At 38.0% G+C, this 23,579-nt stretch overlaps 3 protein-coding genes across 4 annotated transcripts; 1 reads left to right on the top strand and 2 right to left on the bottom strand.

Moving 5' to 3' along the window:
* Positions 1-6: 6 nt before the first annotated feature.
* On the bottom strand, positions 7-8,232 carry LOC106131526 (glutamate [NMDA] receptor subunit 1). Its single transcript, XM_060950096.1, has 15 exons — positions 8,158-8,232; positions 7,458-7,729; positions 7,106-7,258; positions 6,722-6,895; positions 6,307-6,568; positions 6,130-6,231; positions 5,923-6,034; positions 5,152-5,319; positions 4,826-4,950; positions 4,272-4,506; positions 3,817-3,965; positions 3,212-3,369; positions 2,654-2,826; positions 1,995-2,248; positions 7-1,121 (listed from the first exon to the last, which is right to left on the bottom strand). Exons 1-15 carry the CDS (start codon positions 8,215-8,217, stop codon positions 942-944), a joined length of 2,577 nt encoding a protein of 858 aa, XP_060806079.1. The 5' UTR covers positions 8,218-8,232; the 3' UTR covers positions 7-941.
* A 2,057-nt stretch (positions 8,233-10,289) lies between these two features.
* Positions 10,290-12,411, bottom strand: LOC106131423 (uncharacterized). The gene is made up of 5 exons (XM_013330535.2): positions 12,394-12,411; positions 11,734-11,857; positions 11,310-11,484; positions 10,897-11,090; positions 10,290-10,493 (listed from the first exon to the last, which is right to left on the bottom strand). The coding sequence occupies exons 1-5, from the start codon at positions 12,409-12,411 to the stop codon at positions 10,309-10,311; spliced, it is 696 nt and encodes a 231-aa protein (XP_013185989.1). The 3' UTR covers positions 10,290-10,308.
* Positions 12,412-14,256: 1,845 nt separating this feature from the next.
* LOC106131485 (mitochondrial glutamate carrier 1) lies at positions 14,257-23,521 on the top strand. 2 transcript variants are annotated; one of them, XM_013330598.2, is made up of 8 exons: positions 14,257-14,424; positions 15,399-15,471; positions 16,713-16,847; positions 19,119-19,268; positions 20,015-20,148; positions 20,587-20,785; positions 21,134-21,274; positions 21,588-23,521. In XM_013330598.2, the coding sequence occupies exons 2-8, from the start codon at positions 15,425-15,427 to the stop codon at positions 21,727-21,729; spliced, it is 948 nt and encodes a 315-aa protein (XP_013186052.2). In that variant the 5' UTR covers positions 14,257-14,424; positions 15,399-15,424; the 3' UTR covers positions 21,730-23,521. The 2 variants fall into 2 exon arrangements, with proteins under 2 accessions (XP_013186052.2, XP_060806080.1); XM_060950097.1 differs by lacking the exon at positions 15,399-15,471.
* Positions 23,522-23,579: the final 58 nt, after the last annotated feature.

The raw sequence follows: 23,579 nt of genomic DNA, 5'->3' as shown, positions 1-23,579 counted from the left end.
GTTTTAAAAGATCAAAAGCGATTTCAAATGAAAATAGTCTTATTTTATTAATAAATACCAACATGACAACAATAAAATAATATGTATTACCATTTTATATCTAATTCAAATATTTTATGAGCTTCTAATATTCTTATCATATACTTATAGCCTACTTTCATTTATATCTACATGGTGTTACGTACCTATTAATTAGTACCTTGCATTGCTGTCGCAATTTTGCAATGCCTTATTTAGACCAAATTGACACAGACTAATAAAATCCCAATTGGTTATGCAGTATTTTTTACGCTCAAAAAAGCTCTCTTGCGCTGACTTGCTGCCTTTTGAATATAGTAAAAAGAATTAAGGCGCGAGCAAAACTTGTTTCGCCTTTCCATTAGCTTTTGAACGTTCCATGAAAATACGCACAAACAATTATTTTAAAACAACGAATGGTCTAGTAAATTGTAAATCAGATGAATGGACATCGGTTTTACGTGCCAGCCCGCGTGGAACACCGAAGCCCATCTCATACAATGAATCAAATTATTTTGTATGTACAAGCTGCATATCATCAGGTGCTCTTGTCTTGTACTTCTCAGGATCTAATGTAAATTATTCCATAATATATGGGACGGATATATTTTTAATGAAAAACGGACTGAATGACAGAAGGATAGTGGATAAAAATAATATCATCATCAATCCACCCTACTTTATTTTTTGAAGTGAAATTCGTGACATCGAACTAATAGGGGTGCAGCTTTCTGGGATCGTTCTCAATCAAAAGATTGAGTTTTCAACATCAGGGATTAGATATTTTATATTTACTTATAGAAAACATAGGCCTTGAAAGTAAAAATGTCATAAAGGATTACTCGAAAATATATTGTGTGACCACCGAAAGGCAACAGTAGGTACCTAAAGGTTACGGCCGAAGTGCCCACTTATACAACATGTTAGACGACCAAGTGCGACACATCGGGGGTGTAGGCGGGCAGGTAGCGCGGCACCCGCGGCTCGTCGCGCCGCCGCGCGCCGCGCTCCACGGCCAGGCTGATGCTGCCCGCCTCCTTCACGCCGTTGGACTTCACTCTCCGTTGCGTCGGCAAGAGCGACGCCCGCATCGATTTCCGTTTCTGAAATTAGATTGGCGTTAGAATTTGTACGGGGAAGTAGGTAGACATGCAACTGGCTAGGGGCAGGCGGGGAGCCAAGCTAAAGTTCTAGGGAAAGATACTAAGTGTAGTACTTACTTATATGGAAACGCTGGTAAGGATTAATTTTTTACTTATGTGATTGTTACTTCACAAGGTTGTCAAATACGTGTCGCAGATTGTGAAATAAAATCCAGACATACCTACTCCTCATACTCCTCACAAGCGTTTCCTACTTAGTGAATAATAAATCAATAATCTATTATGGGTACATGTAAATATTGTATACTTAGGGTGGAAATTATATTTCTTCATATATTCACTATTATGTTATTCATAATATTGACATATTTAGGGTTTATCGTTCTATCTGGGATTGGCTGCAGTTTCAAGCATAACTGCAGATAGGCACCTACTGTTTGTGAAAAATGAAAACAAAATAAATTAGCCCAAGGCTTCATTCAGAGGTTCATTCAAATTCATTCAGGAAGAGTTAAATGTGGATAAAATCGTCTAATTTCATACGTCTATCATAAATCATGCCTATAAATTTGTATATTAAGGTAAATTTACAAAATGTTCGCTATACATATAGCCATGGCCGTGGATAGCCGTTCGGACTACGGAGGTATAAAACTACTTACGACATCGACTAAATCCAGCTGTGCGCCACAAACAAGCAGCGGGGTCAACTTTGTGATATAAAAGAATCTAAATGAACATGAATTGTGTTTATTTGTCAATAAATATAATCTCATTGGTCGTTCGCCTAGGGATGCCGTTTTATATTTTGCTCTCTATGTGGTGTTTGATGACGTAGTGGTCCGCGAAAGGCTCGTGCTTTGCTCTGTTTACCTCGACGGCTCCGCGCCATCTGTCGGCGGCGTGGCGCGCTATCTCCATTCGCTTCTGCTTCTTGATCTGGTGTCGCTTGTAAACCACCTCGATGACGATCAGCACGATCCCCCCGATGATGCCGGCCAGCACTAGAATGAACACCCCCGCCATATTTTTCAAGCCTAAAGTATTCGGCGTCTTTTCGTTTTCCTCGCAGTTCAAGAGGTTATTCCGCAGTATCCACTCGTTGTCCAAGTTGTCCATTATTCCACCTGGTGGTCAAATTTAAACGATTATTAAGTATACACATAAATCACACTGTTGTCTAATATTAGGATAGACAGAGCTCTATTTTTATATCACTATTAAACACTTCAACAGTCAAGCTTGGCTAGGTTTCTCACCGTTTCTCTGTTAACTTTTATGGATATCAAACAGAAGCAGCAACTTCGTTATCAATTACTTACTTTCCCAATTACTGTTTTTTTATTTTAAACCAACCCCATACTCCTTCCCAGAGAGAACAAACTATGATGATGAGAAATCGTAAAAAGCTAACTTACATATTTCACGGCTCTAAATTACATATTTCCAGTTGCCACGATCATTTCTCTTGCTTCACCTACATTCGTCAATATTTTCATTTTAGCACTTCAACTTAGTGCAAGCAAACTTACTTTCATGAAAGTCTAATATCGCCAATGTGACGAGGTCGGCCCAGGGCGAGCCCTTCTGCAGGCCGACGCCGTACCCCGAGCGGCCGAACAGTTCCCCCGCCGTCACCAACTCGCAGTCCTGCGCCGCCTCGAACTCCAAGCGGGAAGAGTCCCAGATGAACGCCATTAGCTTGCTGAAACAAATCGATTTAGAGGTGTTTATTATTTTCTCTGTCGGTCGTTTGTTATACAAACAGCTTTTGACGACATTACTTCATTATTGGTAATTAAGCTGACTAGACTTTTCTTTGAATCATACGTCGACAGAATATTTCAGACTCTAAGCTTTATAGATTAGCAAGCGAGTTATAATTTATAGGGACCAAAAATATGGTCTTCAAAACTTTGTATGTTAATACCGGAATACGAGTTGAATTGAAAAAAATAAAAAACATAAAACACGCTCCCCACACTTCCTTCTTGATTCATCATCCTCCTGGCGTTATGTTTCCTCCTGGTTGCGTCTTTCCTAGAGAGGTGCGGTGTCCGTTATAGCCACTCATGCAAATATTTACTAACCCGTTCTTAACATCTTCGATGGCTTGCTCAGCGTTATCATAATTGTTGGCCTCCATCGTGCGGTACATATTGGAGAGCTCCACCTGCCTCCGGAAGTACATGTCCACCGCCGAGCCCTTCACCGTGGCGCACGTCAGGTTCTCCATCGTGTTGCGCAACTACAATCAGTTATATTGCCAATTACGTGAAGAGAGGTAATTACGGGAATCATAGCGTAAATTTTAGTAGAGGCAAATAATTTTACTGGTAGCAGTTACACTATTTGTTACCTAAGGTCGTCCTTGGTAGGTACCTAATGCTTTTAATTGCACTTTAAAACTTGAAGGCGATTCCACGGCGCGACTTTTGACCATACATTATGTATATATATATATATATAAACACGTATTGCGGGGTAGACAGATCCAACGGTGTTGAAAAGACTGATAGGCCACGCTCAGCTGTTTTGCTTTAAGATAGAATTGAGATTCAAATAGTGACAGGTTGCTAGCCCATCGCCTAAAAGAAGAATCCCAAGTTTATAAGTGTTTCCTTTAGTCGCCTCATTATTTATGCCTTATCAACGTTTCATGAGCTTTGTTTAATTGTATCGTTGCGATGCTCACTCTTGCGTCGTTGATGCCCGTCAGCTTGGTCTTGGGGCGCTCGAGCACGAGGAAGGCGGCCAGGTTGGCCGTGTAGGAGGCCACGATGATCATCGCGAACCCCGCCCACACCATGCCCAGCACGCGCGCTGAGAAACTGCGGGGCGTTCCTTGTAGCGGAACAAACATGCGAATCTGAATATGCGCACTTCGATGTGCGTACACAGAAAACCTTTACATATAAGTACTAGACGTAATGTAGAGGAGTTACTGCTATGATTATGGCGTAGTGTAGGTACGGGAATGAGGTTTTTTTTTAGAATTTGTATTTTTGTCATAGTTTCTCTCCACTTACTTGATGGTTTTAGAAGTTTGGACAAAAGTTGTGTTAAGACTGTTATATATTGTACTGTTTTACAATTACGACAATGAGAAATGGTAAAGTCGCCATTGTATGAATGCCTCTTCGAGCTCACCTTCACCAATGCCGCTGTTCAAAAGCACGCCCCAAGCGAACCATATGGCGCTTGACAAATTGAGCGCGTCCTCTTCTGTGCCGTCAATATTCGCCAGCTTGAACCTTCCGAACGGCGAGAACCGGTCGAGCAGGTACAGGACGAGAGCCACCACGTGCACCGACACCATCACCAGGATCCAGAGCGTGTTGGAGAACGGTTGCAAGAACGACACCAGCGTTGAGGAGCGAGACGGCTGAAATCAAATTATATAAAGTTTAACCTACTTCTACGACTACTACGTCGTAAACTGTTTTTAGCTGTCGCGAATTTTTAACTGTTCCGGTGCTTCTTTTATAGAAATCCTTGAATAAGCAGCCGAAACTACTAAACGGTTCACTCATGGAGAGAGTTAAGTTGTGATAAGAGCATTCGCTAATGAAAATAGAGATAATATGTATTATAATTTCCGTGGCAGGTTTCAAATATAAATTCTGGTCTAGTTGAAGCCTGGTCTAATACATTACATACTACTTAAGTACTTTTCTAATTTTGTATCATCAACTTTTACTGACCTTTTTTTCTAATATTGTTATCCCTTGATATTTGAATGGTTTGCTAAATTCAATAAATTCTGCTCTTTCTGGATTAATAGTCAGAGGGGCCACTATCATGTCAGCACGTTCATATACTAATTCTCCTGTAATAAAATTAGAATACCTATGTATTTTGTAATTCTAAATGGTTCTCATTATCATCTAAAATCACTGCAAAAATTATTTAAAAGAGTCTACCATTTGCAATGTACATGCATAGTTACTACATAATACAAACGTCTTAAAAGTAACCACTTGCACCAGATGCCAGTGTTTTATTTCTTTGTGCTTGAAAAAATTGTTACCTATGAGTCCTGTCCATTCCTTCTTAGCTCCGAGTGCAGATAAGTTTTTGATAATGTAGTTTCCAAACTGGCCATCGGGAGAAAGAGCAAGCGAGTAAGTGAAATTTATTACTTTGGACAACTGTTTTAAAAGGTCCATACAAAATCCTTTACAGCAGTACAGCTGTCCTGAAAAATATCAATCCATCATGTTGTTAGTGTAGATAAATCTACCAGTTCAGTGTTTTTAGAATCAAGTTTAGACGCGTAGAATGAAAGGTTGTATAAAATTAAGACTAACAATGGAAAGAATTTAGAAATGAAAAATTAAGAATTTTGCTTCGCGGGAAATTTAGGAAGGGTAGTTAGCATACGGTAAATAAATTGTTACGTAATACGGCAGAAACAGCTCCATCTTTGTTTAATTCCTTAAAATAAATATCAAAAACAATGCCATCTATTACCGAGTAATAGAATTGATAGTTAAAATAACGTACACTAGATGGCGGTATTATAAACCATAGACTACGCCATCTTTTAGTTCAGTGGAACTATTTAACTTCAAAGCGCCATCTACAGAGGAATAGCCAATTTATAAGTAGAATGCTTTTGTAGTTACATTAAAATTCACTAGATGGCGACTGAATCACAAACAGCAGCGCCCTCTGTATGCCAAAATTTGGAACTAAAGAGTAACGTTACATCAAATAAATACGTTTCGCCTAAATAGCCCTCTACTTATTGGTCCAATGCGTTGATTGGCCCAATAAACCTTAATAAATTTGTAGGTACCTGTATTATCGCTGGCGTTATAATGAGGACATAATATTTCTTCTTCAGTACAATCATTTTCGTAGTCTATCCGTCGAGCATAAACAAATGGCTTTTCTTCTATTGTCAATACCTAGAAATGGCAAATTGTTGTAAAGGACTGTGAAAATCATGAAAAAGCACTGTTCATACTGAAAATACCCGCGGATGAGATAAAAGAATAGATACCTTCAAATGAGTTGGTATCATAAATCCCTCTGGTTTGGAAGGACTTCGACCCATCCATATTATTTCTTGCTCTTTCAACTCTAACCTCATTTTTTGCGTTTCCTGTAAAATAAAGGAACGTAAGATAAAAAAAAATATGACAATCCCGAATTTGGACATGGTTACAAAATCACTCACATTCGAATAAAAATATTTTCCAACAGCCACATGCTCTCCTTGTGCGCGCACATTCACCATATCGTACTCGGCGTGGACTCTGTCCCCGTGATCATCGAAGGCCACGTGACCCGTAGCCCCGTTTTCTAGCCGTTGTTTCCTGATGTAGTCGAAGAGAACCCGGCCCGTGGTCCAAATGGAGCCCGAGTTGTCGCAGTCTGACGGCGGAGCGTAGATCTCCTCTGACGTGTTCATGTCACGGATAGCTGATGCTAGAACGTAACTGTTGAAAATAAACTTACATCATCAACAAAGCAAGTCTTTATCCCTTACGCGATCTACAAAGATTACATTTACAAGACTCTAAAGTCACGTTTTGCTGATAGGTCTATAAAGCACATAAAATATTTGAGATTATAGGGTGAGGATAACTAACATGGAGTCCTGTATATGCGCGCGCTCGTTGGTCGCGTTGACCAGCCTGAGCCCTAGCAGCCCTTCGGGCGCGTTAGCGGCGTCCAGGGCCTGCTCCGTCACCATCCACACGTACCCCGCCGTCGTCATGTTTAGGTACATCGCGTCGCGGAAGATTATCTCGGCGTCCGTTTTGCTGGAACACGAATTAAAGAAATGACCGCTAGACGTTGAGAAATGTATCGTCGGCATTGCCTTCCATCAATTAGACGCGTATAAAATGAAGGGTCGTTCCCGAGATCTTTCTTGTGACCTCGTGCAAAAAATTAAAATCTCATACCTATACATCACTTCCCAAATTACTCTTAGTCATTCCAAATCGAAATGGGTCAAAAATTATACCAACCTGGCGTACATGAGGAAGACCCTGGCTTGAGCACTTCTGACCTCGATAAGCTTGTCGCTGAAAGAGTCGAGGCCGGGCTCGAACTCGATGACCTGCTCCACCACTACCTTACGATCCACGTCGTCGTCCACACTCTGCGAAGTCGTTTGGAATCTGGAAACAGGTAAGTTATTGCTTTATCGAGTGATGTTTCCAGTAGGTAGGTACCTATTCGATCTTCTTGTAACATGTACTTAGGTAGTAAAAAAAATATTATTTTATTATGGCGGAATTGAACTTGCTGCTAGTTTATTATACATAGTTCAATACTTATGAATTTGTCATTAGAATCGTAATTCGTATCTTTACTCACCGTCCCAATATGGCGCGTCCATCGGTGTCCGAGCTGTGTATAACGATCACCTTCATGTAATTAAAGTGCTTCAAAACATCCACCCAGACATCAGCCTGGTGTGAATATGGAGGGACGGTCCTCAAAAAAGACACGTGGATATTCTTGTCGGAGAAGGCGGAGTCGCGCGAGGAGATGCCGATCACAGGAATGTGGTAGAACCCGCTGGTGTAGGAGACCGCGGCGGGGGAGAGGTCCCCGGTTAGCGGGTGTGACACCACTACTGCGTACACCTAAAATTCAAAGTTATTCTTCATATTTTCTGCTCTGCTTATTTTAGTAAATAATGGGTACTTGGTTATTTTATCATATTGTCCTAGTTCTCGGTCGTGTGGTTATTCGCGGTCTCCTGAGGGTACTAGTGCAAGTTTTACTGGATCAAACGCGTCGATGATGTAAACGCGAATTTGTATGCGATTTATTTAGCGCCACCTAGTGGTAACGCGATGGCACTAAAGCAACTTCATACAAACTCGCGTTAACTTGCTCGACACGTTTGACCGAGAAAAAGTCGCACTAACCCTTCTGATCTGTCATAACAATTCTGCAACTAGAGATACCTTTTCAAAACTCACAAAAAATAAGTTCTTAAGAATGAAAATAGGTAGGTAGATGTATACTACTTCTTCCTAATAAACACGGCAATAGACGTCACACTTACTCTATGGGCAATAAGGTCCTTGCAGACGTTCATAGCGGTCTTTATTGGGTTGGGATCCATGAGGATGGAGTAGTCGTGATAGGTGACTCCTCGAGGCACATACTGATCTTTGAAGTTAAGGTTCTGAAAAAAGGTCCATCTTAATCAGTTATTATCCAAATTTTTATTGTCACTAAGTACATACAATTAGTTTTTTTTTTTAAGTATAAAGTCTATTCAGTTTTCTAAGCTAAGCTACTGCAAGTTTTGTGTCTATAGAAGCAATTACGAAGAAAAAAAATTTAGATAAATTGATGACTCGCATGGAAAAAGATGTTTGTAATACTATGACAAAAAGCTGGGAAACACAGCATCGACAAAAATATACAGTCCTACATGAATACCTAAATAACTTTTTATAAATAGATAAGTAACTTACAGAAATCGTGTCCTTGAAGAAGGCAATAGACTCGTTGCTGGACAGCACGCCGCCCACGTTGTAGTAGGTGGGGTTGGAGAACCTCCTTCTGTCGGCGGCTCTGTCGTCTGCCAGCACCAGGGTCGCGCCCGCAACCAGGGCTAGCAGCCGCCACATTGTCGCCGTAAACTAAACGTTATTCGTGGTGGGTAAGTATGCATATTTATATGTATGTATATATGTATATTTGCGTAAAAATTGAATTAAATAGTAAGGTACGGTAATTTTCTTCGAGCCTATTTGTTTTTGATTTTAATTTTTTATCATACTCAAGATATTCTACTCTGTAGCAATCACATGAATTTTTATTTATTAATTTATTTTTTTATATCTTTACTCGAACCCTGTAATTTTTTGGTCTTTTCTCTGTCAAGCAAGCAAATTTATTTGCTTTAGTTAATTTTTTATATGCTGATCTGATCGCCAAAAAATACTTAACCTAGTGTGTTCCAAGGTAGTTTATAGAAAGCTAATCAAGGGAAAGTCTTTTCATATAAACTTAGGATTCCCGTTGCCTTTGTCTACCCTATAATAAAGACGAGAAATTTTATATAACATGTATGTATATTTTTTTGTTACAGGAATTTCCCAGAAACATTCTCTTTCATGCCAATTCCTTATTGGACACTCATCTTAGGTAGGTATAGTTATTTTGGATAATGGGCAAAATAATTGTTACTTCTTGCAAATTTAAATAGATCCTTGTTTTGTTATTTATGCTTGAGGTAGGCATCATAATGACTTAACCTAATTGAGGATGAATATTGCAGTAACACCACGTCACACCCTTTCATCTCCCGGTGTCACCATAACTAATTTACTCACCAACTCTGCAAATTAACTCTTACCATTTGTTCACACCATTTCACACTTTTTTTCACTAAACATATTTTTCAACATCACTGAATAGAAAATTTTAAAAGAACCAGATGATTTGGGATGCTGGAAGGAGAAAATAGATGGAGCTCAGTCCCCGCCGCGCAGGCGTATTGGGGAAATCAATCGTTTTTACGACGAAGAAAGAAAAAAAATTGAAGTTTATACATTATTTATTTACTTAAGTATACATTTCTTAGAACAAAGTTATTTAAATGTGAATTTATGTACAGTCAAGTGCAAAATTCACCGAAATAAATGATGCGAACTGCGTATTTTTATAAAAGGAGTTCACAAAGTTTTGTAGGAACTTTTGCGTTTGACTGTATGTAAAATGTCATTTTTAAAATTAAGCTGCTTTTCAATTGCTTAATTGCTAAATGTAAACTTATCAAAGTTATCCCTAGAAAAGCAGTAATATATTGATTAATGTGAGTGGTACTAATAAGAAGGAACAGTTTAATAATGTATATTACGGTAATCTTGGCAAGTAAAATAAACCTTTATTGTATGAGTTGCATCAGGTAACCGCCGAAACGTCAGAGTTAAAATACAGGTACCTACGTTACGTGCGCGTTCTGTAAGAATTATTCATAGTTAATAGTCTAAATGCAAAACGAAACTATAAAATCAGTTAATACAATAAAAATCTTGAAAACAATGCATACTTCTATTAAAACTTATTTCAAAAACCAAGTCAATATTAGCATAAGTACTGAAAGTATCTAATTACAATATTTTCTACGCGAATGTACCATACCGTAAAGATTAATCAAACATAAGAAATAGGTTTGTCGAGTGCGTATAGCAAATTACAATCAGGCCCACCCCCAGGGTGCTGCAGGTGGGGTCCAAGGGTTCCACGGCTTGGGCCAGGCGGGCTCGGGGCTCCACCCGGCGGGGCGCAGCGCTGCGGCGGCGGCCGTGGCGGCGTGCTGCGCAGCGCCGGCCGCGCCCGCCGCGCCTGAACTCTGGATCACAGATAGCTTGAGGGATTCTATGTCTGAAAAAGAAACAGTAGGATTTATCAAAATTATTTCGACCCGTACTCTATCGGGGCCGGAACTAAGACATTCCGTCAGGGTGCTTGTCGTCGTCTCGCACGATTTGAGGCTCTAATGCCACGGAGACGTCGGCGCTGATGAGCGCCCTGCACAAGATGTCGTTAAGGGCAGCATGGCGAGATTGACATTGATGGGACATGACGGCACCCGTGACGCAAGAGAGTCCGTGGTGGACGAGGCGATCTAAGGAAACTCGACAAGACAGTAGTGATTTACGCAGACTTTTGCGGGTTCCCAAACCACCGTGCCGTATAGGCAAAGAGGCTTGGGACCATGCCTGCTCATTAAAGCTAATGTTCAAAATGGATTAAATTTCAGTGGAATTTAATCAGTCTTACTTACCAGCGTTTTGCAGCCTTGCGGCCTGGTTATGCGCAGCGCGATGGATTGCCTTCGCTGCAGCGCCCTCTCTGGCGGCGGCTATCTTCTGGGCGACGGCTGCCCGAGCCTTAGCCGCTGCCAGCTGCGCTTGCGCCTGTACTGCTGCTTGAGCTGCTTCTAAAGCGTGCGCTCGAGCGTGACGAGCTGCTTCTTCGCTGTTTGAGGACAAATGTCACATTTACATTCTTTGTGAGGCAGAGGGAAAGTTATAAGTACATAGTTTGCTTATATGCTTATATGTAAAGATTTCGGTATTAACGAGATCAATATAGGTAGTGGGTCGCATACATCTTCTCAGCATATTGAAATTAGGCTACGATCAGAAGTTACGACTCAGATTAAGTTCCGTTGTTAGGTCAGTTAAACATGCGAACCTTTTATGAGCAGCAAGAGCAGCCGCAGCCTCCTTAGCGCTGGCGATGCCCTGCTGCTCCAAGGCGGCGTGTTTCGCTGCGGCCACCTCATGCTGCGCCGCCATTACCGCCGCCGCCGCTGCCTTAGCTGCTGCCACCGCGCCAGCCACGTCCGAGTTGGAGTCTGACGACCACCCTGGAACTTTTAAAGCTTTTTGATAGATTTTCAGAATAGTTAGAAATATCTACTACATATACAAGCGGATGATACAACGTCATTGGCTATATATGAGCACGACTGTCTTAAACCTTTTTCAATTCTTAGTTTGTCACGTTAACAACTATTCATTGTTCTAACAGGTGACAGTTTGGTGATTGTCTACATCATCTTTGTTCAGAACTTATAAAGTTAAAGAAGCAAGTAACTAGCGGTAATCATACTTACCAGGTCCTGATTGCAAAGGCGCCCATGCGATCGGCACAGGTGGCCACACAGCCGGGTCCCAGCCCGCACTCCTCTTGTCAGGCTTGTCAACGGCGAATGCGCATGCCACCAAGACCAGGAAAACCTTGATCAAAGAGAAACTGCTTTTATTTTGATTCTAAGTATAAAATGAGTCAGGAAATAGTACCTAAGTTTATAGAATGCAACATTACTAGTGGTTCTTTGATTTTTGACCAACTTCAATGCTTTCTTCCTTCTGGCGTGAATGTCATACATACATACATACATAAACTCACGCCTCTTTCCCGGAGGGGTAGGCAGAGACTACCTCTTTCCACTTGCCACGATCCCTGCATACTTCCTTTGCTTCATCCACATTCATGTCATCCCTGGGAGCAATAACTTGGTACCAACGATCACGATATGAGAGTGAATGATCTCGTGTTGCCTTCTCCACTTGAGAAGGCAAGACGAGATCAGTCACTTTGCCCACTGTATTATTTTATGTACTTTACTTCGTAGGTAGTAAAAAGACTTGTATTTAGGCATTTTATATGAATTTATTGACCACTCCGAATCTCTCTCTCTCTCATCTTTGTGTGTGTGGCACACACTGCAACACTATATCCAAAGCGAATAAATAGCACATAATACACTTACAAAAGCTTTAGTACACATTTTGGGACTAAAAGTGTCCTTACTGTATGATCTCCAATCAAACTATGATGTGTTATCAGACACCCACTGATCATTTTATATGACTTGAATACGGAAATGGTAGTAAATAGAAAGGGATCAAATTAAGATTTAATGGCTGGATGCTGCAATTTTGTAGGGCTGAACAAAAACGGCCGGAATAGGTATAGGTACTAGATCACTATCACTTTCGACAGGCGTATTGTTTTGATACTACAAGTAATATTCTATCTTCTCTCCGTTTAATTAAATGCGAAAACGGCTCAAGCACACTATCAGACAGCGCTCACTATCATATGACCGAGGGTAGTCCACGCAGGCTAGTGGACCACGGGCGCTGAAGCCACACCATTGTAGATGTAACCTGGAACCCACCAGATGATAATGGCTTTATCAAGTAGGAAGATACGGTAATTAAAAACTTTCTCACGGATGCATGCTCCCATCGTATGTGTTAAATTTGTCTCAACTTTTGGAACTGAAATGGCTGGGCATATAAATGTATTCAGTAGCTTTTAAATTTAAAATACCTAAGTATAACTTTAAAGTTACCTTACGGGGCAGACAGAGTTAACAGATTTCAAAAATTATCTAAGCTTATTTAATGCCTTGAGATTCCCGGCACTTTACACCAGGACCACTTCATGTCTTTCCCATGGAGGTCGTAAAAGGCGACTAAGGGAACGGTTAATAAGCTTAGGTAGTATCCTTCTTGTAGGCGATGGCCTAGCAACAGCTATTATTTAAATCTTAATCCATAATTTAACCATATAGCTGCACTTGAAATATCAATCTCAAGTAGGCTTTGTCTATAAACGTTATGTAAGGTAGGTACATAGTATATGTATGTAAAAGTTGTTACTCTCATACCCAAGGGTACAAGGTCAAAATGACCTAAAAATTCACGCGAGAAGAATACATGGTGCATAGCTTTCGTTAAAAAAGTTTTGTTCTGTCATTGTCATTCTAACCTTTCGGAGATGACATTTGGCTATCGATTTCCGTCGGCAATCGGTATGGCGCTAGGGATGGGATACCTTCCGATGAGAACGATGATAAAATCGGTTTAAATCGAAGTGGATCTATAAGTTTAAAAAAATAATCAAAGGTCTAAAATATCGATTTCTAAACAATAGTTTTATTTTCAAGTTTGCCTTTATAATGTATTTATAAATCCATTTTATGAAAAACAAGAAGATAACATAATAATTGCTCTCTTGCCAGTAAACTCGGTGATATCAATCATTACCTCTTTGACGGCCTCTGTGGCACAGCGGCAGTACGCTTGTCTGTGACATCGGAGGTCCCGGGTTCGAATCCTGGCCAGGGCATGATGAGAAAAGAACTTTTTCTGATTGGCTTGGGTCTTGAATGTTTATCTATATAAGTATTTATTATTATTATAAAATATAGTATCGTTGAGTTAGTATCTCGTGACACAAGTCTCGAACTTACTTCGAGACTAACTCAATCAGTGTAATCTGTCCCGTATATATTTATATTTATATATTACCATAACAGTCAAATAGCTATGACATAGACATGTCTATGATATAGGGTTCAAACGTAATTTTTTTTATTTTTAAATGGTGGCGAAGGAAACTGGGCATACAGCTATCTCGCGAGTTTTTGCGTAATTTACCCTTTTATCGACATCGTCGTATTACGGATACATTCAACTAATTGTTAAATAACTTTAAGGTCTTTACCAAAACAAAAAAAATCGAATGACGACTTTCAAGGGCGAAACATCCCTGCATTGATTCAGTACTGCATATCGATTTGAAAATTAATCCTTTGGGCTTGAAAAATCGATTCTTGGATTAATCGATCTCAGATCGTCATCCCTACATAGCACGGTTCAATTAATTTTTCGTCAAATACTTTAGGAAATCTAGTTGGAAATTAAGTTTTGTCATTTTATATATGATATACCTATCATGGTTTAACTCAAATCTTATTTTATAGAATCCAATAAACTGTTATCTTGTAAAAGTAAGTACCTACCAATTTTATTTTATTTTACAAATAGATTCTTACATACTTAAAGGTATCGATCGCTCTGTGAAAATGAGAACCACACATGATATTCAAGAGAATATGTGTATTATAATATTTTTCTGTAATTTCCAATGGGTATTAAATAGCAGATTCTGTAATTGTATAAGTATTTACTTAAGCTCATCTTTAAATAAAAAAATTATCATAAGTGTTATCGAATAATACTGTTAAGTATATATATATTATTAAGTATATAATAATTCTTCTGTGACTAAGTTACCTTGTACGTAAAATTATTCAAAAAACATTGTTTAAATCCACTCAAATTGTGATGTTTTATGATGCTAATGCTAATAATAGCTAATGTTTAGCTGCCAACAAAAATTGCTAATCCAATAATAACAGTGAAGATCTATTTTACTACAACAACAGATTGTTAGACTAGTAGACAAATGACTTTTAATCAATTAATTAATTTGCTGCAGGAAAATTAAGAAGGTGTGCCAAGAGCACCAACAAAATCAATCTTGATAAAATGACTTGTTTTCAAAACCTCTTTTAGGTCAGAGTTGCATTTGCTGACACCCTTGCTTTACTGTACAAGTCTAATTTAATGCATACATATATTGTGCCCCTAATTTTTCTTAAAAATTTCACTACAGGTATTAAAGCATTCCCATTCAAAATTGCTTAATTATTTAAGAGGAACTGTGAAAGTTAAATTATTCATCCTTGAGGGCTTCAATGATGCCCGAAATAACTATTCCACGCGGACGAAGTCGCAGGCACAGCTAGTTAATAATAATTCCAGTCAAAGTAATTATGTTAACTAAAAGTAATCCTGCCTTCAAGTCTTGTCTGCTTTTTTAATTTTGCATCCAAACCTATTTTTGTAAAAACGGGTTTATCATGAAATTTTTAGTGGGCAAATAAAAGAAAAATATTTATTTGAATCCTTTGTTACACAGGTACTTTTATCAGGTGAATAAACACAATGAGTTCCTCAAAGACTCCCTCTGCACAAGCTCCTCAAAAATTTGCGTAAGTTCACTCAAGTAATATGCACCAAAATATAATTATAATATTATAATGCTTATTGTATTGATGGAGCTTTTGCCATATTTTCTTTAAGCTTTTCTATTACCTACTTCATTTGTTGTTCACATACATACAATATCTGAAACACTTTCATTTAAAAATCAATCATTCTATTTGCTAAAGACATAATTTTAAAATTTTAGAGCAGAGCAGCTACAAGAGAGAGTGGAATAAGAATTTATGATATTTACATATGTGTGTATATCTTCCTGCATAATAATCATAAGTTTGTATTTTATAGCAGGACATGCCCAATAAGTGTTAATGGGTTCAAATACTCATAATTGATGTTATCTAACAAGTAGTTACACTATCCATCTGGCATGTGTCAATAGTAAAGTGGATGTTGCTAAGCCACTGGGATGTGTATTTTGTAAATTATTCTAACTATGTATTTGTAGGCCTTGAAGCTATATGTATTTAAGGAATGAAATCTATTAAAATTAAAATTAATTTTACTTAATTATTACAGGAGATTAACTATACATTATTATTTATTAATTTTCCAATGATAAAATGCATTGTGTAGTGTGAGATGCTGATCTTTAATTTATTATGTTTAAATAATGTGACGTCAATAGGTGATACCTTGCATCCAATTTTGGAAATAAATCTATTCTATTCTTATAACAATAATACAACATATTCAAATATTGTGTGATATTTTGATGTTTAATACTGAAATTTCTTACTTAAATACGTATTGACCGGGCGAGTGAGGTCTTCCAATCAAATCAATCAAGTAGTTTTCGAGATATACACAATTTCGTAAAAAATAAAAATGTGTAACAAGATTTTATAAATTGCTATTCTATTTTTTTTTTATGTAAACTTCAGCGTGACAGAGCCATAAAGAATCAATTTATTTACCAAACCATTACGGCCTTGAGTCAGTCATTGTCTCATTACTTTACATATCGGAACAATAAGTACCTATTTGAAATAAATCTAGATATACATCTTCTTAAAATTTTTTCATAAAAAAAAAATTGTTGTAATTTTGAATATATGATGGAAGAGTAAAACAATGGAAAATCTATTGCTGTGGTTATCGGTTTTGTTCTCAAATAGAAATTAATGATTCTTCTTTTCAATATCTCTTATCTCATAAAATGGCAAAATTTTATAACTAAATTATTATTTCGGCACATGTATTACTCATGACAATATCTAATCTCTTTTAGCCTATTGCCGAAAATCATAAATGGCGGCATCGCCGGCATCGTGGGGGTTTCGGTGGTGTTCCCCCTGGACCTGGTCAAGACGCGGCTGCAGAACCAGACCGTGGGGCCGCAGGGCGAAAAACAGTACAAGAGCATGTAAGTAAGGTTTGAGAACGCGTTCAAAACGGATCTTTTATTTCAAGAAATAACTGGTACTTGTGCTAAGAAGTAAAACTGTATTGGATGTTGGAATGCTGGTTAGTTGCATGGTTACAAGGAGACAAATTTTGGATCAAAGCGCGTAAATTTGCTGCATAGATACATAATGGGCCGCATTTTGTTATTACCTATACGGTAGTTCTTTAGTTTTCCAGAATTAATACCTACTAACAATTTATTTCGTTCGGTAATCGGAGTCTGCAATCCTCGGAACGGAACAGTCAATTACCGAATCAGCCTCTTAGCGATGCAACTAGAAGTGCAAATGTATCTCTTGTTCATCTTTTAAAAAATACCTAATAAAATAGGAAATAAATAAAATATTCTCACTGGAAAAGGCAATATATTTTGAGTGTCGAAGTGATCTCTTTTTGCGTCATTGCTTATAAGTAAACGTGGTGAGTGGATGCGGCACAAAGGTGAGAGTTCATCCCACGTAGCGGAATAGGTCGCACGATGTCATTGTCGGTCTTGTTGACAACATACATTTCTACTATTGTTGTTTGACTTTTTTATAACTGAGCTTGCCTTATCTATATTTCAGATTGCCAGTCAAGGTACAAGGTGCAACTGAGATAGCTTTGTACAAAAAAAAATTAAACTGGTTAAAAATAAGCAGATAATAACTCGACATTTTAAGAACACTGTTGTGCCCGGATTTGCAGGAATATTAAATATCTTTTAACTATGCTTAGAAATATTGTGAAGAATATCGTAAAACTCATGAAAATAGTTGCGTTCCCTGTAGAGTGCTTCAGAATAACGTGTTAAAGATTGAAGGGGCGAATAACCTTTATAAAAAAATATTTTTAATACCTATAGTTAAATAATTATTTATTTTTTTTATTTAGTCATTAAAACAAATAATATGGTAGCTTTATATAATGTTACTAACTGTCCCGGCAAACGTTGTTTTGCCATATAAATAATTTTTAAGTATATTCTAGTTAAAACAAATGTAAAGGGTGGACAACCCTCATCACTAAGGGGTATGAAAAATAAATGTTGGCCGATTCTCAGACCTACTCAATATGCTCACAAAATTTCATGAGAATCGGTCAAGCCGTTTCGGAGGAGTACGGGAACGAATATTGTGACACGAGAATTTTATATAGGTATTAGATAAGATTTAAGATAATAAGATTTTAATTTTAATGAACTAGATTAACATAGTGAAGCTCGATATAAATCAATTGATAGGTACCTACATATTTTGATAAAACACATGTGACAAACTGACAACATTTCATGATGATAATAGGTATGATATCTTGAATGTAATATCTGATGCAATCACTGCCACCCCACATAACAACTGTATCGTTACGTCAACTATCTAATTTGGCCGGGTGTGCTCCGCTCTCGATTGATGCCGCGCCTTCTTTCTCCGGCCTACTTACCTCTCTCCGGCAACTATGCCCATCATTTCCTGCTAATATTATGACGCAAAAATTTAACGATACCTTCGCGCATCATTTGTGAATGCTTCTCGGTTTTTGATATGCGTCTTTAGAAACTATTTAAACCATCCCCGCTGTCGCAAGCAGTGGTACGAATTTCACCGATTAAAAGCTATATCTCTAATGTGACAAAATGGAGCTGATGGAACCACGCCTAAAATGGTGGTACTCACTTTTATATACTAAAAATATTATTCACATTTCTATGATAAAAGATAAGGTACTGACATCAGGCATTGAAAATTTCGTGAATTAACCAACCACCATATTCTAATCTATTTTTGTTTGGATTTTTCCACGTCATTGGCAATTTATGCAGATTAATTTAGTTTATAGCATGTGTATTAAGTAGTATATTTAAATCTGTATGGAAAGTGAACCGTAAACTTGAATAGTGATCAGCGATATCCTAGTCTCTTATCTTGTTTTATGACGATACTTACGATGAAATAATATATATGGCATCATCAAATAAAGAACAGAGATTATTATTTTATTATTAGACTTAACTGATCCATTGACATTTAGCTATGGGTAATACAAATAAACATATTTTCTTTTATTCGGAAATACTTATGGTCTAACCAGTAAGCGGATGAGGGTCTTAAGTACCTATAGATAGATGAAAGAAGCTTAGAGAAGATTAGTATAGGGATACTACACTTAAGCTTTGCTCCCGTGAGAATTTAAAAAAATATATATTTTTTATTCTTCAAGGTCTAAATATATCTAAAACAATTGAATCCAGGTTGGACTGTTTCAAGAAGACATACGCAGCGGAGGGCTACTTCGGCATGTACCGCGGGTCGGCGGTCAACATCCTGCTCATCACACCGGAGAAGGCAATCAAACTAGCCGCCAACGACATGTTCCGACACTATCTCACGTTGTCTGACGGGTGAGCAACTATACTCAACGATCTACGAATACCTACTTACAAAAAGACATGCACAGCGGAGAGTTACTTTGGCATGTAACGCTCAGCGGATCCTGATTAGGAAGTCTAGTTCCTACACGAAGTTACTCCTGTCTGGCCCTCGCAACCTTGCAGGGAAACCTAATTAATCTATATTTAGATATTAGTGCATAGTTAAACATCCAGTTTCTGGTTTTCCCACACCATAAATGCAATCAAACCATCTAGCAATCCAACAAATGTACATAACTATTAGTATAGAGCCGCAGCAGAATTTGAACCTAATCTGTGTCACCTTATGCGTCACGCCTTTTGATTCGGCATCCATTCAACAATCGAGGTTGTTATTTATTCTCTATGTACATAACTATATCTCAACAATAACGAAAGCCCTAAATCGCAGGCAATTCATATCTCCACCATAGTAGGCAACTAATACCACGATTGGGAGTAAGTTAGGTTCCAATAATTGTAATACACGGCCTCTTTGGCGCAGCGGTAGTACGCTTGTCTGTGACACCGGAGGTCCCAGGTTCGAATCCCAGTCAGGGCATGATGAGAAAAGAACTTTTTCTGATTGGCCTGGGTCTTGGATGTTTATCTATATAAGTATTTATTATAAAATATAGTATCGTTGAGTTAGTATCTCGTTACACAAGTCTCGAACTTACTTCGAGGCTAACTCAATCTGTGTAATTTATTTATTTAATATTTACGAATGTGATCAGGTCGCTGCCGATGTACCGTCAGATGCTGGCGGGCGGCAGCGCGGGCGCGTGTCAGATCGTCATCACGACGCCCATGGAGCTGCTCAAGATACAGATGCAGGACGCGGGCAGGGTGGCCGCGCAGGCCAAAGCAGGTATTAAATACATACCTTACGTAATCATATCTTTATCTCTTACGTGGTAGACAGACATCATGTGTGTCAGACATAACATGTGTTGGTTAGTAGATACATATCATCACGTCTATATCCCTTGCGGGGTAGACAGAGCCAACAGTCTTGAAAAGACTGAAAGGCCACGTTCAGCTATATGGCTTAATGATAGAATTGAGATTCAAATAGTGACAGGTTGCTAGCCTGTCGCCTAAAAAAGAATCCTAAGTTTGTAAGCCTATCCCTTAGTCGCCTTTTACGACATCCATGGGAAAGAGATGGAGTGGTCCTATTCTTTTTTGTATTGGTGCCGGGAACCACACAGCACTAGTAGTAATCACGTGTCTTATAAATTACCTTATTGTACAATTACATTCCTGACACTTCCAAGGATATAAAAAAAAATGTTTTTTTTTACAGAGGGTAGAACCGTGCCACGGGTCACCGCTATCGAACTTACCAGAAAGCTGTTGCGAGAGCGCGGAGTATTCGGGTTATACAAAGGCATAACGGCCACCGCCGCTAGAGATGTTTCCTTCAGCGTGATCTACTTCCCGTTGTTTGCCACTCTCAACGACCTCGGGCCCAAGGAGAGCCCGGACGGCCCCACTGCTTTCTGGTGAGAATCCTGTCGTCTTCATGTTATCAGTGGTTATTGCGGCCGCCATGGTTGTGTTTGATTTCTATAAGATGTTTTCATCATCCATTCGAGACACCGTGCGCCTCGTAATCACGCCTTTATCCTGTACTTTCAGCCACTTTCAGCTGTAGGGCTTAATAGTGGAATTGAAATTTAAGTAAAAACAGGTTAGTAGCCTATCGTCGAAAAGAAGCACACACTAGATATATGTGCGCCTATTCCCTTAGTCGTCTTTAACGACATCCATGGAAAAGATATAGAAGAGTCCTATACTTGAGCGCCGGTTACCAAACGGCACAGTTAATTTATAATGGATGCCTATTCCAGGTGGTCGTTCCTGTCGGGCTGCGTGGCGGGCTCGTCCGCGGCGCTGGCGGTGAACCCCATGGACGTGGTGAAGACCAGGATGCAGACGCTCACCAAGGGCACCGGGGAGCGGCAGTACTCTTCTATACTGGACTGTGTCGTGTAAGTACCATATACGAAATTCTTAATAACAAAATTTAGGGTTACTGAACATTCGTTCTATTTTTAATTTAGGAGTGACATGAGTAGGAACGTCCGATATTTACAAAGGAATCTCGTCTAACTTCTGTAATAAGTTGTGCCGAATTCCTCGCGATGTGCGCCCTGACCGTAATATAATTGGTTCTCATTCAAAGATACGAAATTTAAAAGAGAGTCATTTTAACGCCTACAGAACGAATTAACTACTGGTTACCTTAAACAGTTACTATATAGCTTAAATATCTGAAATTAAATCTCCTACGTTCTGTTCCAGACAAACATTGAAGTACGAAGGGCCGACGGCGTTCTTCAAGGGCGGCGCGTGCCGTATGATCGTCATCGCGCCTCTATTCGGCATCGCGCAAACTGTCTACTACCTGGGCATCGCAGAACAACTGCTCGGGCTCAAGAAGTGAACCTCTTCCAAAGTCAATGATCTAAGATGTGGTAAGAATGTTTATGAGATGTTTTCTTCCAATAATGGACCGATGAGAGATCGTGCTTTAGCGTGAGGGTTTTGCAATTTCTGACAACAGATAGCGCCATTTGAATTTGAGAATTCGATTCGATAATTCAGTCGAACGGGAAAAATAATTTTAAACAAAATCCAGAACTCTCACTCTACTGTTAATATATTATACACCATTATAAAGAGAGTACAATGTGTTTTTTAGAAGAGCATATATCACAGGCTTTGAAATAAGGCCATAAGCACTATGGAACTTAGAAATCAAGAAGAGAGATCAACTATTAAGATAACTGTATTTGCACTAACTAAAACTAGTCCTATACGTTTACTACGTTTTCTCATAAGCGTCCATTATAAACAAATTTAATTTGTTTTATAATAACCTATAATATAATAATAATCTAATAACAATATTGAAAATATTGTGTATTCTTGTTTATTATGTCTCAGTTCTATTTAGTGAATTATTTTGTTAAGTAGCCAATTTATGTTTTTTAACCTTTTCCTGCAGTACGCTTTTTTACTTTTTTTAAATCACATTCACATTTTACATGAGTTTTATAAGTTAGATTTTTTTATAATTTTGCATTTTTTAATCCTGCTTTAGTCATTTTTGTAGGAAAAGTGCAATTTGATTGCCCTAATTAATTTAAGACATACATTTCCATATCATACTTTTTTTACTCATATTTAGCTCAAATATTTTGTATAATTTCAGTGATAGGTTAAAGTGATATTATTATGTATTTTGTTGATTAATTTTAAATAATGATGCCATTTTTATTAAGTGAAATTGTTACGTACGGCACACATTTTGTTTATGAATTGTTTTTAATTTATGTGGTTAAGACTACAAAGCCGAGAACGTATTAATTATGTAATCATTATTTCATTAAAAATACCTACATAATGTATCTATTATATTCCATGGATTAACTTCCATGGATCGTGTATTGTGGGCGTATGTATGTTTATTAGTTGGCACATTCTAGTCAAAATATATTGACGATTAAGCTTGAGTATGTACGCAAACGGAAATTAACGCTAACATACCGTTTTTTCTGAGGTTTCGACCGGGTTGCACTGACCGTGGTCACAGGATGATTAATTCCCGTTTAAAAGTATTTGAACAGTGTCGTTAAATTGGCTTTAGGTTGACACTTGCTTTTATTAGGTATATAGTTATTTTGGAGTTTGTAACTAATTAAACTTACTGCTGTTTTTCTAATAATTTGCGCTTGGTGCAAATCACTAGCTTTTAACGATTTACTGTGTGGGTTCGAATTAAAGCTGATATTCGATTATTATAAATGACAATAATTATAAAAACTGTGAGATGTAGGTATGTAGATAGTGTTGTAATGAAATAATAATATTAATAAATGTCAATTTAACTATTATTAAAATGAAATTTATTTCAGTTACGTTTAAACACGCTTTAAATAAAGACAATTACCAGGAATAAAAAAAAATTAAAATAGGTATGTGAATTTTGTTGGAACGACAATCTTAAAGAATATTGCCACACAATTTATAAAGCAAACTTTTCCTAAGTTGCGAATATAAAAAAGGGTATTTTATTATAATAATTAAAAGCAGAGTATTTATTATTTAAGGCTAGCTTATTTGATGATAAGAGTGAAATCTCTTAGTCGCGATTTATTTCGCTTATACTCTATGATCGGAACCCTCCATTAATTACAAAGATTTTGACCTTTTGTCTTAATGTGTAGGTTTATGGTTTATAAAAAAACACGCTCTTGTCAAAGTTAATTTATAAATTAAGGTCCGTACAAA

Source organism: Amyelois transitella, chromosome 20, assembly GCF_032362555.1.
Source record: "Amyelois transitella isolate CPQ chromosome 20, ilAmyTran1.1, whole genome shotgun sequence".
Lineage (NCBI taxonomy): Eukaryota > Metazoa > Arthropoda > Insecta > Lepidoptera > Pyralidae > Amyelois > Amyelois transitella.
This window is presented reverse-complemented; position numbering and strand designations above follow the sequence as displayed.

Excerpts from the sequence above, each read along its gene's own strand:
- LOC106131423 (XM_013330535.2), bottom strand. Across the intron at positions 11,485-11,733 it reads GCCTTTGCAATCAGGACCTG|GGTGGTCGTCAGACTCCAAC; the intron begins GTAAGTATGATT and ends TAAAAGTTCCAG. Across the intron at positions 10,494-10,896 it reads CGCAAGGCTGCAAAACGCTG|ACATAGAATCCCTCAAGCTA; the intron begins GTAAGTAAGACT and ends TTTCTTTTTCAG.
- LOC106131526 (XM_060950096.1), bottom strand. The coding sequence starts at position 8,217 with ATGGATCCCAACCCAATAAAGACCGCTATGAACGTCTGCAAGGACCTT. Across the intron at positions 3,370-3,816 it reads CGGGCATCAACGACGCAAGA|TTGCGCAACACGATGGAGAA; the intron begins GTGAGCATCGCA and ends AACTGATTGTAG. Across the intron at positions 2,249-2,653 it reads GATATTAGACTTTCATGAAA|GTGGAATAATGGACAACTTG; the intron begins GTAAGTTTGCTT and ends TTTGACCACCAG.
- LOC106131485 (XM_013330598.2), top strand. The coding sequence starts at position 15,425 with ATGAGTTCCTCAAAGACTCCCTCTGCACAAGCTCCTCAAAAATTTGC. Across the intron at positions 15,472-16,712 it reads CAAGCTCCTCAAAAATTTGC|CCTATTGCCGAAAATCATAA; the intron begins GTAAGTTCACTC and ends AATCTCTTTTAG. Across the intron at positions 20,149-20,586 it reads GGCCGCGCAGGCCAAAGCAG|AGGGTAGAACCGTGCCACGG; the intron begins GTATTAAATACA and ends TTTTTTTTACAG.